The 16,345-nt window shown below is 53.3% G+C and overlaps 1 protein-coding gene across 7 annotated transcripts in view; it reads left to right on the forward strand.

Moving 5' to 3' along the window:
• The window catches only part of furina (furin (paired basic amino acid cleaving enzyme) a), a 109,232-nt gene that overhangs the window by 73,914 nt on the left and 18,973 nt on the right, over nt 1-16,345 (forward strand). For all 7 annotated transcript variants that reach the window (XM_064336726.1, XM_064336719.1, XM_064336720.1 and 4 more), the window contains exons 7-9: nt 9,304-9,392; nt 12,701-12,873; nt 15,680-15,892. In XM_064336726.1, the coding sequence (XP_064192796.1) occupies nt 9,304-9,392; nt 12,701-12,873; nt 15,680-15,892 (475 nt within the window). The remainder of the gene's footprint in view (nt 1-9,303; nt 9,393-12,700; nt 12,874-15,679; nt 15,893-16,345) is intronic.

A 16,345-nucleotide genomic window follows, 5' to 3' on the forward strand; every position in this document is an offset into this window, starting at 1 on the left:
ACTCAGCGTTTGCGTTTGCGTCCGGATGCATCCGAGCTGACGTAAAGGTTGCCGGTGCCAAGCGCCATTCGGAATGAGACGTTAGCCTCCTCGGCCGCCTACCTGTCACACGCGTGCCGACAGCACTTAGCGAGAGGCGGAGGATGTGGGGGCGCGTGGGGGGGGGGACGCGGGGGGGCGCTCGTCCGGGGGCGGGGGTCCTCACTGCTCGTCTCCGTCTCTGAGCAGGGGCATGCGCCGCCGCTGCCGCAGGTTCCCCCCCGCCGCAGGTTCCCCCCCGCCGCCGCCGCCGCCGCGGGCTCGCCCGTGTGTAAAGAACACTTCATTGCCGTTCGGTCGGTCCCAGAGGTCTATTACATACCCGCTAAATGTTGTCAGTTATTTGACAAGCCCCATTCATTTTATGCTCCGCTCTGGCGTAGCTGCTCTGTAGCGATTGTACTTGCGTTAGGCCACTGCTGAGCATTAGCTTTAGTACTTGAGCAGGTACACAGATGTTTATTTGTCATTTTAATGACTAATTAATTGCTAATGACGTACTCTCCAGTAGAATTAGATGTCGGCCAATTAAGTGCTTAATAGAAAATGGCCGTCACTGCTGAACTGTCAAGATGGGGTTTGTGCGGCTCCTGTTCTGAGCCTTCTGAGCATCCTGTTTTACAGAGAGGCTGCCGCTCCATGATAGATGAACAAAGTGTCCGGGCTGCTTTTGGCATGGTTCCAGCCTTCAGAAATGATTTCTCTCTGTGCTATTGATATACTTAAGGTAAAGAGAAGACAAAGTGCCCAGAACCTTTGTGCCGAACCGCTCAATATCCCACTAAAATAGTTGAAAACAAATACCTCCCTTCAAAAAAAAAAAAAAAGAGTTTGGTCAGGGGTTGTGCTTCTGCAGCTAGCTTTCAGGCGCATGGTATCACTGTCGGGTTCTGACACTCATGGCTTTGCCATGTTTTTACTGTTGTTGAATTAACGCTGAGTCATCTCAGATTTAATATATTTTGCCATGAAGCAAGCCATGCTGTGATCTCCAAGGGATTGTGATGCCTATAAGTGGCATTTATATTAGCCCAGTTCCTGCAGTGCTGGGCTTAGGTTGAAGTTTGTGTGCTTTTATTTCTTTTTTAGTTTGGGTGTCTAAATGCAGAGGCACTTAGTTCACCAGGACTAAGTCATGTGAGGCTGGTCAAAAGCAGTGGAACTCTGGTTTTCCTTTGGTACGAGTTTGACCGTCTGGCCATGGCCATGGTGAGCTGAGCACCAAATCTGCTACGTTTCTCCTAGCTTGGTCCTAAAACTGCCAACAAAACCATTTTCTAACAGAGTCATCCTGTTTCTGATTGGTTAACTTCGAGTCAGAGGCTCAGCCCACCCCTGAGTTTGCGAGGTCTCGTTGGCTGAGCTCCAGTCATGGGCGTGAGCTCAGGCCTTTACTTTGTGCTTCCCTGCCACCTTCCCATTCCCTGCAGCCTCGAAATGGCCCAGTGGCCCCAGGGGCACCCCCAGTCCCGTCCTCCCTCCCAGCCCTAATACTGCTGCACCGCCGGTGAGGCTCGGGCTCGGGCTGTGCAGGGCTGTAGGGAGGGGGGCCAGTGAAATGAGCCTCCGGGGACCAGATGACCCCCAGATGAATTTTTCTGGAGCTGGGAGCTGTCAGGGGCTGCTGAAGTAATGGCACACTATTAAAGGCACTTTGGTACCTCCTCACTTGTTCAAACAGCGGAGCGTCTGATTTAGGAGCGCAGCCTGGGGGCTTGGTTAAGCCTGCTGGAAAATCTCCTAATCCATTTAAGCGGGCCGTGAATCCAGCCGCAGAGAGTGAATGGACTGGGATACGCCGCAGTTTGAACTAATGGCCCGGCTAGGCCAGGAGCCCCCACGCCTGATCTCTTAATTAAGGCCCCTCGAGTTCCAATCGTGGAAAACCATCCCCGCGTCGTTTAAGGCTCGCTCGTTTCCCCCGACGACCCTCGGGCCGTTCAGAGGACCGTTTCGACGAGGCTCTTGATCGCTTTGTTTACAGTACAGAGCTCCGGTGCTGGATTTGCATTCGTGCAGAAACAAAGCCAGCGCCAGCCGTGTTGTTTTGTCCTACCTGTTGCCCTGAGCGGTGGAGTGTGTGCATTGGAGTGAGAGAGCGGCGGGATGAGGAGGAGAGCGATGCGGCCCGCATGCTAAAGCGCTGAGAGCGGACGCCCAGCGTTTGGCGTGCGGAATGAAAGGCTGTCGCTGCGCGGCTCAGTGCCTCTGCTCCGCGGCTCGGGGCCGATTTCTGAAGAGGGGGTCGCGTCTCGTCCGCCTGCGTTCGGGCCGGGGGGGACGGGTTTCGGGGGATCCCGCCGCGGCGGGCGGCCCGCCCTCCTGCCAGTCCCGCGGCGCCCGCCGCTCCGTCCCCGTCAGCGTCCTGTCACCGCTGGAACGCGAGCGGCGCTTTTAAAGGACGGGACGGGGCCAGGGTCGGCTCTCAGCGGCGGTACACAGCAGCTTTAATAATACGGGGCTTCCCCGCTTTCCTGGCTGAAAGGGAAACGGCAATTACACAGCGAGGCGGGCGAGTCGCCCGGGCTCAGAAACCATCCAGAACCTTCTACCTAATGCTCAAGCTGCGTGTGTCACAGAAGTGTGTGCACCCTCTGATGTCAGGGGTCCTCTGTTTGTTCGCTCTAATGGCGGCTGAGGGGCCCTTAGCGTAGCCCTTAGTCACCGCCCTTGTGTCATAGACCGCTGTCCCCCCCCCCCCTTTCGGACAGACTGGGACGGGTCCTCTGGGGAGTCAGAGCTGCGGGGGGAATTAAAGCAAATGGCCCTGTGCCGTTGCGTAAGTACAGGCACAATGAAGTGATTTCTGTAATCACATAATGGCCGGCCCATTTGTGTGGGTGGTTAAGGTGGTTGGGCTGCGTGAGCAGGATTAGGCCCCACGTGTCTGTGCGCGCTGCTGCTTTTTTGCCCCTGTGCGTTAGGAGCCTGGGGTCTGGAGCCGGCGTCCCATCCCGGAGCCGTTTCTCCATTTTTAAATGCCTTTTTGCTGTTTGGGTCCTTCCAGTCAGCCCCCGTGGCAGAGACGGCCCTCTTATAAGACCAGGAGCCGTTTTTTTCCCCCTATTGCCGCTTAACCTTCCTCGCCGCTTGATTAAAGAAACACTAAATGCCCGTAAGGGTAATTAAGTCATTAATGAGCATTGAAGTAAGCAAAGATTCAGATCCTCTCCTTTTTTCCCGTCTCCGTTCTGCTCGCGTGTAGAAACGCGTGACGCGATGCGAGACGAGCCCGGCTTTCATCCTGCGGCGCGGCGACCATGGCGTCTAATGCATTTCCCATGAGGCCCGAGCAGCGGGAAGCCTTTTTTGAAGCTTGCTGCTATTCTGGTGGTTTGCAGCTAAATCTCCTATCTGTCCAAGAGGCAGTCAGGCAGTAATGGGGGGGGGGGGAGGGGTGCTCGGCTGCGGCTCTCTGAGCCGAGCCTTTAAACTTTAATCTGTTCTTCCTCTAAGTGATATTAGAAACGGCCTCACCTTGATGCGATGGCTCTCCACATGAGTGACAGCTCGCAGTGTAGTGGTTTTAGCCTGTCTGTTCGTTTGGACGGGGCCAGTTAATTTAATCTTCCAGTGCACTGCGCCACAATTCAGGGAATCACCGAAGTTACCAGAATGTCTTTAGCTGTTGATGCCCTCTGGGGCCCTGGTGATTGACAGCAGGAAGTGTTCCCCTCGGAGACCGGGCTCAGTCCGCGCGCGGCAGTCCGCCTCCACCCGGACCAGCAGCGCTTCCCGGCGTAGCACAGCGGGCTGATGGAGACGTTGGGCAGCCCTTTTGTCTCCACCTCCCCAGGCCCTGTTTTTAAGCTCTCGCAGGTGTAATAAGAACCCCTGACCCCCACCCCCCCCCCCCTTACCCCCACCACCCACATCCGTGTTCCCTCGCCCACACGGGGCGCGTTTGGAGTTCCAGAACATTCCGGAACCCTTTTCCCGATGCCTGGGTGCCGTTCGCTGGCAGCCTTTCAGGATAAAGCCCTTATAAAAATTTCAGCCCTGGAAGTAAGCAGCCGGTTCGGACAGGTTTTTGGCCGGCCCTGTGAGGAATGTCCGACCACTGGCTGTGAAAATAAAGCCGCGCTGTAAGTAATAGGCTCAGACCTCGCGCTTCTCAGAAAGAAGACTTCATAGAATACACAGCTTGTTTCTCACCCCAAGTGATAGACACATGGGAGCGAGAGCCATGATTATATGCTAATTCCACGGCGATGCGACAGAAGGAATGAACACAATGTTTACTTTGTGCTTTTTCGCGAGTAATAGCTCCTTCCTGCTTAAAGGTCATTTCCTGTTCTGCTTTGGGTGCATTAGCTGTCATCCGCCCTGCATCACTGTTTGCGCTCGAAGACGTCGGAAATTCCGGGCCCTTCCGCCGCGGTCTTGATGTACTGGTCCTCCCACTCGCGTGTTTTATTAGAGCGTTGAAGCACAAGAGCCGTCGGTTCGATATCCGTGCAGACTTTGCTGCAAACAGCTTGACCGAGAGGCGGGTTCATCCTGGGATACTCGTCATCCGTTTCAACGTGGCATCTGTTGGAAGAGAGATAATGGAAGCGTCTGCCATCTCTGAAATGGTGGAGATCTGCCTGGACGTTTTCTGATTAAAATTATAATCACATTTGTGGGGCGGGATGCCGGGCGCGGCGGTCCTGGGCAGGAGTTTGCTTTATGCCTCATCAAAGTGAAAAGATCTCTCTTCTCCTTCTTCGTTGTTTACTTTTTTGCTATCCTCAATAAACCCAGCTAGCTTTATTGTCCTTGTTCATGCATTAAATATCATTTGCATTAGCTTGACAAAGGGATGCTGCATGGTTTATTGTGCGGTTTAGCGGGACTGCGTCGAGAGAGCGGGCGAGACAGACCGGGCTGATTGGAATACCTGCTGCGTGGTGCGGATTCAGCCGGATCAGTCGGCGGTGATTCAGGACGTGGGACGCGCTGGCGTGTGCGGGGGGGGCGAGGGGGGCGGGGGGGGCAGGATTTTGGGATGCGTCAGTGCCCCGGGAGCGGGGCGGACCGTAAACACGGAGCAGCTCAGCGAGTCGGGACCTGCAGCGAACCCACCTCCCAAACACCTGAGCGGCACGCTATCTGGCGCCCATCTCACGCCCACGCGCGCCACGCCGCAGGAACCCCGCCCCTGGTATTCGGCGGTCGCGGAGGTGCGCCGTTCCCCTGATGTGAAAGATTAGGTTCCCGGCCGCGAGGGCGACGTCATTTCTGGGATTCCTCACGGAGCTGTGGGCGGGGGAGGGGCTCTCTCAAGCCTTAAGGCCGGGCCCAGCCCTGTTCCCCCGGAGATCTGCCTTCCTGTAGGTTTCCACTTCAACCCTTATTTCGAAACACCTGATACTACCTGTTAGCGGCTCAGCAAGCTCTCTAGCTGCTGAGTGGGGTGTGCTTTGTTAGGGTTGGAGCGAAGGCCTACAGGACGGTAGATATCCATGAACAGGGGGTGGGGGCGGCCCTGTTATAAGGGGGTTTTGGAAACGGCCACCCCGTATCGCTCCAGTCTCAGAGGAGGCAGAGAGACCCTGGGCACCCTTCCACCCCTCCCCTGTGATCCATCCCCCGTGATAGCGCTCAGAGGGGGATCTTGCGCCCGCGGGGGTCGGGGGGTCGGGGGTCGCGCGGCGCTGGACTCCCGCGCTCGGCTGAGCAGCGGCGGGGGCCCCGGGAGCGGCCCCTCTGGAGGATTAGATTGATCCTCTTGCACAGTTAAGAGACTCTCGGGCTTCCACAGGCTGCGCTGTGTGGGTTTAATAAGTCAGCTGAGCTGGCAAGTCAAACGGGAAGGAATGGCTCCATCGGTCCTGGCCGCGCGCAGCGCTGCACAAATGGCCCTCTGGTCTTAGGGCCTGGATAACCATCGGGGGTTTCATTCGACTCATTGATCAAATCAGCAGCCCCTAAAATAAAAAAAAGTCACCGGTGCTCTCTGGGGTATATATATCACCATTTATCGTTTTTACATTTTGGGACTTCAGCAGCCGCCCTCATGCGGAGGGACACAACACACATCACATTCTGTGCACGTACAGTCCATTTATACAGATGGATATTTACTGAGGCAGTCCAGGTTAAGTACTTCACTGAAGGGTACAACCGCAGTGGGAATCGACCCCATAACCTTGGAGTCACCGACCCAGTTCCCTAATCGCTCTGTTATTCCTCCACTCCATCAGTATCACCACATTGTATCTGAGTAATTTGATCACAGTGTACCCCTGCCCCATATCAGTATCACCACAGTGTGTCTGAATCATTTGATCACTGTGTACCCCTGCCCCATATCAGTATCACCACAGTGTGTCTGAATCATTTGATCACTGTGTACCCCTGCCCCATATCAGTATCACCACAGTGTGTCTGAATCATTTGATCACTGTGTACCCCTGCCCCATATCAGTATCACCACAGTGTGTCTGAATCATTTGATCACTGTGTACCCCTGCCCATATCAGTATCACCACAGTGTGTCTGAATCATTTGATCACTGTGTACCCCTGCCCCATATCAGTATCACCACAGTGTGTCTGAATCATTTGATCACTGTGTACCCCTGCCCCATATCAGTATCACCACAGTGTGTCTGAATCATTTGATCACTGTGTACCCCTGCTCCATATCAGTATCACCACAGTGTGTCTGAATCATTTGATCACTGTGTACCCCTGCCCCATATCAGTATCACCACAGTGTGTCTGAATCATTTGATCACTGTGTACCCCTGCTCCATATCAGTATCACCACAGTGTGTCTGAATCATTTGATCACTGTGTAGCCCTGCTCCATATCAGTATCACCACAGTGTGTCTGAATCATTTGATCACTGTGTACCCCTGCTCCATATCAGTATCACCACAGTGTGTCTGAATCATTTGATCACTGTGTAGCCCTGCTCCATATCAGTATCACCACAGTGTGTCTGAATCATTTGATCACTGTGTACCCCTGCTCCATATCAGTATCACCACAGTGTGTCTGAATCATTTGATCACTGTGTACCCCTGCTCCATATCAGTATCACCACAGTGTGTCTGAATCATTTGATCACTGTGTACCCCTGCTCCATATCAGTATCACCACAGTGCGTCTGAATCATTTGATCATTGCAGAGTGTCGTTCTCTGCAGAGCTGAACCGCCCGCTCTTGTTTGGCCAGAGCCGCTCGCGCAGCTCGTTTGGCGTTTTCTCGTTTGGAGGCGGCTGTCAGACCGAAGCCAGCGGCGTCGCGGAGAGCGGGTCCCAGTGAGACCCCGCTGGACCGGGGGGCCCCGGGGGAGCGGAGCGGAGCGCCGCTGGAACCGCCTAATCTCCGGCTTCGTTAGCGCCCGTTCCAGCGGCCCGTTTGATCCCTCGCCGAGCGCGTCTCAGACTGGCTCGGGTCCTGCGGGGATTAACCTGACTGGAATGTGATGATGGGCCGCTTTCCCTCTCGAAGGCTCCCTCAGCCCAGACCTCTTAAGGCGCGGGGCTAATAAAAAAGTTCTTTGTGAATGGGGCGGATCTAATTTGCCATTCCCCCCCCCCCCCCCCCCGTTCCCCCGTCTCCGCGGGGGTAGCGCGTCGTCTCCATTTCTCCCACTTGGCTAAATTTGAGTTCAGAAGCCCCCGCAGTCCCAAGGTTACGCTCACATTGCCATGCAGGTGAACACCTCAGCCTTCTGTCTAAAGACTAGCCTTGACTACTTTTACTGTTTTTCTTTGGTTAATACTTAAGATATTCGGAATTCGATTTAATTTAATTCGCAATTTCAGCGTTACTCCTTCACTTTGCCAGACCACACTGTTAAGGTTTGAGAGGCCCGGTCTAAAGCCGCGTTTCCACCGAAATTACCCGGAACTTTCAGTCCCAGGAACTACTTTACCAGGAACTAAAAGGTTCCTTCAGCCAATGGTTGTCTGCGTTTCCACCGGGGTCTAAAGTACCGCGAAGATTAGGTAAATTAGCCCACTGACGTTGTCGTCGGTCCATCTGTCATATGAGTTCTTCTGTAACCCCATACTACCACCGAAGTAGCCTACATTATTTTCTAATAACCGGGACAGCCCGGAGGGGTTTATTCCACTTATATACAACGGGTTACCAACAATGACTATATATGGTTACTTTTGTATTTATTGATTTTCATATATCCTCTCAAACACATTCATTAACAGCAGAAAACATGCACACGTTGTAAACAATTAGCTGTTTTATTACTTTCTCGTCGTCAATTCCATATAGGCTAATCGCAAAATGACAAGAATAGAACGAAAACTCGGACTTGCGTGAAAATGTAAATTAGTAGTGGTACAGCCACCGTTTGCTTTCCTTCGAAGTTACTGCTAGCCGAGCAGCGACGTGTGCCCTCCAGATGCGAACCATGCACCATAAATGAGTCCATAGTCTTCCTGGTCTTTTCGTGGAATTGAAAAATGGCAGTAAAATTGAGTAAAATTACGGCAGTCTGAAAAAGCTAAAGGGAAGATTACTAGAATTAACCTGTTATTTTACCCGGATAAAAAGTGCGGCATGTGATTTCCAGTTTGCTTGTACTGTATCACCAATGTTAATCGTGCAGAACTACCGCATACCTCACATAACTGTATCAAACGTTTTGAGTCAATTACAACGGGCTAACAAAGAAAATCCGGAAAAAAATATTCAGCAACCGAATTAATCCGTTTGAATGTTTTGGTAGCCTACGTAATATGCTGTCCCAGCACGAATGCTTAGCATTTTATAAAACGAATACTAAAGCAAGAAAAGAACAGAAGAGCACACGTTATAATTCCAAGACGTTGACAGGTTATAACCAAAAGTAGGCTACTGCGCCGCATAACATACAAGTTTGATTTGAAGTTATTATGAAATTAATTGGTTTGCGCTGCATATTTTCAAACATGGCGGGTAATGGCGGAAAATAAATACAACACAAACGCTACGAGTACTCGACCAATCAGAAATGTTCAGCGCTGCAAGCTCCACCCAAAAGGTTCCTGTACTTTCGGAAAGTACTACCCCCCGAGCAGGAACGTTTTGGGGGGTAAAACAAAGCCCCCAGAACTAAATTTAGACCCTAGTTCCTGCGGTGGAAACGCACTGAGTTCCTCAAAAGGTTCCTAGTTCCGGGGTATAGTTCCTGCGGTGGAAACGCGGCTTAAGACGGTGTTGAATAGGTCTCACTGAGGTTAGATGTTTCATACTTGTGCTGTTCATGTTCCAGGTTGGCACTGATTCCAGCTCTTTCCTAACTGCCCTCTCGTTGTGTTTCAGGCATGGGACCCGCTGCGCCGGGGAGGTGGCGGCCGTGGCCAACAACGGCATCTGCGGAGTGGGCGTGGCCTACAACGCCAAGATCGGCGGTGAGTGAAGCGCGGCGAGGCCGCGGCTCGGGGCCCCGGCGCCATTTTGTCCTGGACTCTCTGTGACCAACGGAAGCCAGAATAGCGGCGTTTCTCCGTGATTAGCTCACCGCAGATGTGCTTTATAACAGGGTTTAGGGGGGAATTCACCACCCGAAGCGCTCTGAAAGCGGGCTGAATAGGCGCGCTCCACACTGATGATCGATAACGATCCACTCCAGCGCCGCGCTCTTTCCGGAACTTTCCTCCGCCGCTTTAGAATTCAGAAGAAAAGGCTGAGAGTCGGAGATTGGTGTGAAAAAGGCCGCGTGATGGAATGCGTCTCTCCTCCGAGCCGAACGCTCTCATTTCCTCCGTTTTCGCTGAAGAGCCCTGCTTCCTCTCCTCCCGGCTCGGCGCTGGAATGGCGATGGGGACCCAAAGGCTCCCGTGATTGGTCTGCTCGCGCCTGATAATCGCGGGGCTGAATCGCGGCCGCCTGAGCCAGAGGTTCTGCCGCGAGTGCGTGTAATCCGTTTAATTAGCCGACGCGCCATTGTCCCGCTCAATGCGTTTTGTCGCATTACCCCCCTCTCCGCATTCACAGCTGTCAGAGGGAGTCTGGCATTTCAGCTAAATCCTCCCGATTGTTGGTGCCTCAAAGGGAGGAATCTAATCTTGCTCATCTCCCTTTGTTTGGGGGCGGGGGCGGCGGTTAAGAATAGTGCCGCACAACACTAGGTGTTGGTCCGAAACGTCAGGGTCCCCTTTGATTCCGGTGACGGGGCGGGATACGGGGAATTTAAAGGAACAATGCGCCCCGTTCATGTTTCCGCGTTTCGCGCCAGCTTTGGGAAACGTACCGTCGGCCGCGAATGGTTGGGAGGGAAGGGAAACGCGACCTCGACACGGAAACCTCCTTTTAAACAATCTATACGGCCGGGATCCGATTCCCCGCCATAATGCTGGGAGTAACTAGGTCATCCTTTATTAAGCCTTTTTTAGCTATTCCCTGTTGCCTTGGGTTCGTGCGCAGCAGCGCACAGGTAGGGTTGAGCGATGGTTTTTTTTTACCGGCCCTCTTTGTGCTGCAAGGCCTGTGTGCTCAGAGCTGTGCTGTGTTTGTGCAAGGTCTTTTCTTCCTCTAAGACACGGCGTGCTGGGAAATGGAGTCATTTCCGCGCGCTATTTCTGTGAAAAAGTCTCGCCTCAAAAAGCGCGTCTCCGCGGGCCCTCCGCTCGGCCCTTTCTTCGCCGGCGTAGCAGCCGGGCTTTTTTTTTTTTTTTTAGGGAGCAGCTGACGGTGTCAGGCGTACCGTTCAGTCGGCGGTTCTTCCGCGTGCTTAGCGCCGGGATTCTGTCCGATCGCGTTTTCAGCCTGGCTTCCGCCGCTAACGAGCTCCGGAACGTTCCGAAGGGGGCCGACGCCACCTCGTTTCCCCGCGGCGGAGGCTGTGCCGATTAGGCGGCTCACCAGGAACGCCGCGCGCTGAGCAACCCGCGCTCGCCGGCAGAGCCGACTGCCGTCCCCGCGGAGGCCTGCGCGCGCTTCCCGACAGGCGGCGAGCGGCTTTCCCGCCGCTGCGGGGGAGGAGGGGGAGGCGCAGGAGGAGGCGCAGGAGGACGGGGCGGACAGGAGGCGTCCCAGCCCCGGCACGCCGCGCTCAACAGCCTGGCGGGGGCGTCGCGCAAACGCACTCGCGGTCAGCTCAGCCAGTCGTTTCATTGGAGCGGCAGTGTCGGTTAGCGTAGGCCGTTCAAGCCAAGCGCGAGCAGGAAGTTGCTTTTCTGCAGCCGTCCTTCCAACGCAGTCAAAACCCGAGCAAGCAAGTGCTTCACAGCGGCAAAGCCGTTTCTCATGCGCTCGTCTTTCCCGTGCTCTGCTCTGTCTCTGGCAAGGCGGCGAGAACTGGCCTACATCTTGCCAGAGCGAGTAATCCTGCCCAGCCCACACTGTTCTGGGAAGGAGCAAAGGCCACTGGAAACACAAGCGCCTTTTCGATGGAAAAAACGCAGCCAAATGGGGATTAACGGTTTTTTTTTCAGGGCAGTTTGGCTCGCCTAAGAAGCAGCAAAGGTCGCGTTTTGCACTATTACCCCGAAACTGTGCTCTGGGCTTCGGGATGTTTTTTTGAAAATACTTGGAAGTGCCGAGCTCAGTTTGTTTGCTTTCACCCATAGGAGGGCAGCATCGAGTAACCTGACCCTCCGCTCTTCAAAAGAACAAACAAGTTGCGCTGTCGATTTCTCCCTTCTCAGAGATAAGATGGGGAGCGTAGCATTGCGAGCCTGATCCAAATACGCCGTCGTTCCAATGAAACTCAAATGAAATTGAACGGGTCGATAGATGAAAAGCATAAAAACACAATTGACATCTTGTGGCCTGGGAGCCTAGTTTCAGGCCAGGAACAAATCCTTAGGCATTTAAGAGCTTTCTCATCTGAGACGGAAGTAGGAAGGCAGAGATTCGTTCTGTTCAGCTCTCTATCTCAGGGCTGTGTGGGGAAGAAAATGCACCTGTATTACCAAGCAGTATAAAGAGAAGCTTGTGCAATAGATTTTTGGAACACCTCTGCCTACCCTTGTGCGCTCTGTTTTATGAGGAATCGCGTTGTTGTTCCAACGACCAGTGTTGTCATTTTTTATAGCAATCAATTAGGCTGCGCATTGTGAAGACTGCTCATCAGGGATGGATAGTCACAATGCTAATTAGCCACGCTCATCTCCTGCGTGTGTGCACGTGTGTGTGTGTGTGTGTGTCTGTTCGTGCGTCTGTCCGCCTGTGTTTCCGTGTGTGTGTGTATGTGTGTGGGTTTGTGTGTCTGGTTGTGCGTCTGTCCGCCTGTGTTTCCGTGTGTGTGTGTATGTGTGTGTCTGTTTGTCTGCGCTGCCTGTGTGTATCCGAGTGTGCGTGTGTTTGTGTGTACACATTTCATTATGCTTTGTTTTGCAGAACGACGGCTCACAACATTGAAACCTTGCAGTGGTCCTATATCCGTTCTGTGACTGACAGTTTAATGGTTTTGTTATTTCTCCCAGGCATCGGAGCTCAGTGGAAGTGTGCTTTGTCCTTAGGTTCACTTTCAGTTGCCTACTGGCCAGTGGAGCGTATATGCTTACCCTCTCTCTCTCTCTTTCTCTCTCTCTCCTCTCTCTCTCTCTCTCTCTCTCTCTCTCTCTCTCTCTCCTCCACTCCTCTCTCTCTACTCTCTCCTCCTCTCCTCTCTCACTCTCTCTCCTCCTCTCTACTCTCCTGTCTCACTTTCACTCTCTCTCTCTCTCACTCTCGCTCTCTCTTTCTCTCTCACTCTCTCTCTCTCTCGCCCCAGGCGTGCGCATGCTGGACGGGGAGGTCACCGACGTGGTGGAGGCGCAGTCACTCAGCCTCAACCCGCAGCACATCGACATCTACAGCGCCAGCTGGGGCCCCGAGGATGATGGGAAGACGGTGGACGGGCCTGCCAAGCTGGCCAAGGAAGCCTTTCTGCGCGGGGTAACTGAGGTCAGCCCCATCACCGCGCTGTCTCCGGGCAGCCTCCATTAGCGTCACGCTCACGTCTACCTCACTTCCACCTCCACACACCGTAATCAAGCGCCGGGTTATTCATCCTGGCGAACACGGTCACCGCACAAACGTGTTTCTGTCCTTTGATCTGCACTCGGAAGCGTGTGGAGTGCGCGGTTCAATTTGGCGCTGTTGCAAATGTCAGGCTGCGTAGGCTCTCCGCGTCTCGCGGGGAGATGGCCGGGACCAAACCTCCTGTGGAAATGATTTGGGTGAAGCATATTTAGTGAGACTCATAACTGGGAGGGGATTTTCATGAGGTCTTTTGTTATTCTGTCTCTCCACCGCTCCCCCCCCCCCAGTACGGATTGCATTGCTGAAATCTTTCCCTTTCAGCTGAGGTGGGAGGAGGAGAAGGGATCACCTTGAACCTTTGTTTTTTCCCTGCGTCTGAAGCGATTCTGAGAATCCTGCTGCATTGTGGGCACGGCTGCCTCTGTATTCCATTCAGCAGCTCGCCGCCTGAGCGGAGTTCGCCCGATAAAAACACCCCGAGACATCGCCCGCGCACGCACGCACACACACACACATGCATACGCACGCACGCATGCACACACACACGCACACAGACACACGCACACATACACACACACACACACACGCACACACACGCACACACATACACACACACGCGCACACACACACACACACACACATACGCACACACGCACACACGCACACACACACACACGCACGTGCAGCTGCATGAAACTTTCAGCTGAATATAACGTCTGTGGGCTTTTAAAAGCTCTGAGTTCCGTCGCTGTGCCCGTGAGGCTCGTCCTCGCCGACCCGCTTGGCCCCCCCCGCTCTGGCACGGCGCCATCGGCGCAACGACGATACCGTTCGCCCAAGCTACGCTAACCAAGACATTCTTATTAATTACTTGGCAGGGCGATGCATCAAACTCCAAATTTCCGTCTATAAATCTTGTAGGGGAGGCCTCTATTTGATTACGGAGAGCATGCTGGTTAAGGTTTGAGAGCATTTATCTAATGGAAGAGGGGAGCGGTGGGCTTCGGGGGAGAACGCGCCGCGCGCCGCCCCCGAAAGGGGTTCTGCTCCCTGAAGCCCCCGTTACGGACCGCTCCTCCGTCCGGCCGGCAGCTCCGGCGGGGCCCGCTGCGCCTCCTCGGTCAGCAACTGTGCAAACACACCTCGGGTTTGAGCAAACAGGCAAACAGGTGGGCAGGTGTGCAAACGAGCGGACCAGTCCAGTGTGGAAACGCCAGCCGGGCCTCCTCTATGTCCCTGCGATCGGAAACGGAGAGAGCAGTGCAGAAACAATCAGCGCACGAGAATTGAGGTTTGGTGTGCAAACATCGAGAGGAGGACCGATCGTTTGTACCTGGGATTAGTGAAATTAGAGCCTGAGGGTGATTTTAGGCGTGCGTCGTACGTACAGCATGCGGTGCACACACACACGCTCTTTGCCTGGGTATTGTCAGGTTTTGTCCTCTGCCAGAAAGCAAATTTTAATCTTGGCTGCGCTGTATTCAATAGATAGGGCAAATAAATAGAGTGCTTCAGTGCCTGAAAGAACCTTTTCTGCTCTGTTTGAGAATAAATGTTTTGCAGCCCATGTAATAATCTGCCTATTAAATGCACCCTGTGTCTCTTTTATATATAGAAAAGAGGGGATGTAAACATTATGTAATTGGACGTTTGTGGGTTTCGCATTATTGAAATTTGGTTGTTCCGTCCTGCATTCGTGTCAGAATGGGATTCACGAGAACGTTAATGTACCAGCAAATACATTCTTTGTGCACGTGTTTATTTAGCCTTTTACATTGAAGTATTAGTGTAAATGAAGACTGCTTTGTGCAACATAATGAAATACTGCACTGAGAGAGTACATTACTGGGGTAAATAGGTGGTATTATACATGAAGTTAGAAACAATACCACAAATAAAATGGGGGAATAAAAACCGATTTCTATTAAAATACTTTGAATGTCATTTTACTTTATTGTAACATTTTATTGTGACTGATCAACTGGACATGATAAAATAATAAGAGAAAGATACAGGTACCACCAAAATAATGTTGACAAAAACACTAATGCAGTCATTTAATTTTTAATACTGATGAAGAAAACATGACATTGAATATTTTCATTCTAGTAATGATTCAATTTTAATTTACTTAATCTACATTTATATAGTTGTCAGGTCTATAAATGTTCCGTTTTGTAGTGTTAATGTTATTCATAGTGACACCTTGGATCAGGTATGAAGCAGTTAGATGCAGTTGGGCAGCTGAGTCCCTTCAAGGATGAATCCTGCTTAAATTCCCTAATAATATCTAACAGGATAAATGGATGGCCAATATACAGCCTGCATAGAAAAGACTATAAATGGAAAAAATGATCTGATGAATGGATTCTTTATGGCGCACACCCATCTGGTCTGCGTCTGCTTGTCGGAGCAGTGGCCTGTGAGCTCTGCTGCGAAGACTGTGACAGGCACACACACTGAATGTGCAAGGAGCGTAGACTTCACCCTGTGTCTGTGTCTGAATGCCTCCTCCCTCACCATGTGCTTGTGTCTCTACATACCTCCACCCTACAGGTGCCTGTGTCTCTACACACCTCCACCCTCACCATGTGCCTGTTTCTCTACACACCTCCACCCTCACCATGTGCCTGTTTCTCTACACACCTCCACCCTCACCATGTGCCTGTTTCTTTTCATGCCTCCACCCTCACCCTGTATCTGTGTCTCTCCACACCTCCACCCTCAGGGAAGAGGGGGCCTGGGCTCCATCTTCGTGTGGGCCTCGGGGAACGGCGGCCGGGAGAAGGACAGCTGCAACTGCGACGGCTACACCAACAGCATCTACACCCTGTCCATCAGCAGCAGCACGCAGTACGGCAACGTGCCCTGGTACAGCGAGGCCTGCTCCTCCACCCTGGCCACCACCTACAGCTCCGGAAGCCTCAACGAGAAACAGATCGTGAGTCCGCGGGCCGTCGGGAGGGCAGGGGTGGAGGGGAGGGGAGGTGGAGGGAGGGGGGAGGAGGGGGAGGAGGGGGGGTTCACGAGGCACAGCAGTGTTTTGTAAAATAAGAGAACGGTATTGCCCCAGCGCATAGGAGGAAGTTCGTAGCGGGGGTAAATCCCCGGCAGGCATTGAAACCAGGCTCTCTCCGGCTCTCTCCGGCTCTCTCCGGCTCTCTCTGGCTCTCTCCGGCTCGGAGACGGCGGGCCCGGGGACTCGGCTCAGCGGCGCAGATGGAAACGCTTTGCATGGAAATCAGTGTTTACCGGTCTTTGCGGGGATGTGGCGATCGCGGCGCGAGATTAGCGAGCCCCGGCGGCGAATCTGCGTCGGCACGGGAGCGCAGCGCTGCTCAGAGCTGTCCAACCCCACCCCCCGCACACCCCCAACCCCCCACACCCTACACCC

Source organism: Anguilla rostrata, chromosome 5 (assembly GCF_018555375.3).
Source record: "Anguilla rostrata isolate EN2019 chromosome 5, ASM1855537v3, whole genome shotgun sequence".
In the NCBI taxonomy this organism is placed as follows: domain Eukaryota; kingdom Metazoa; phylum Chordata; class Actinopteri; order Anguilliformes; family Anguillidae; genus Anguilla; species Anguilla rostrata.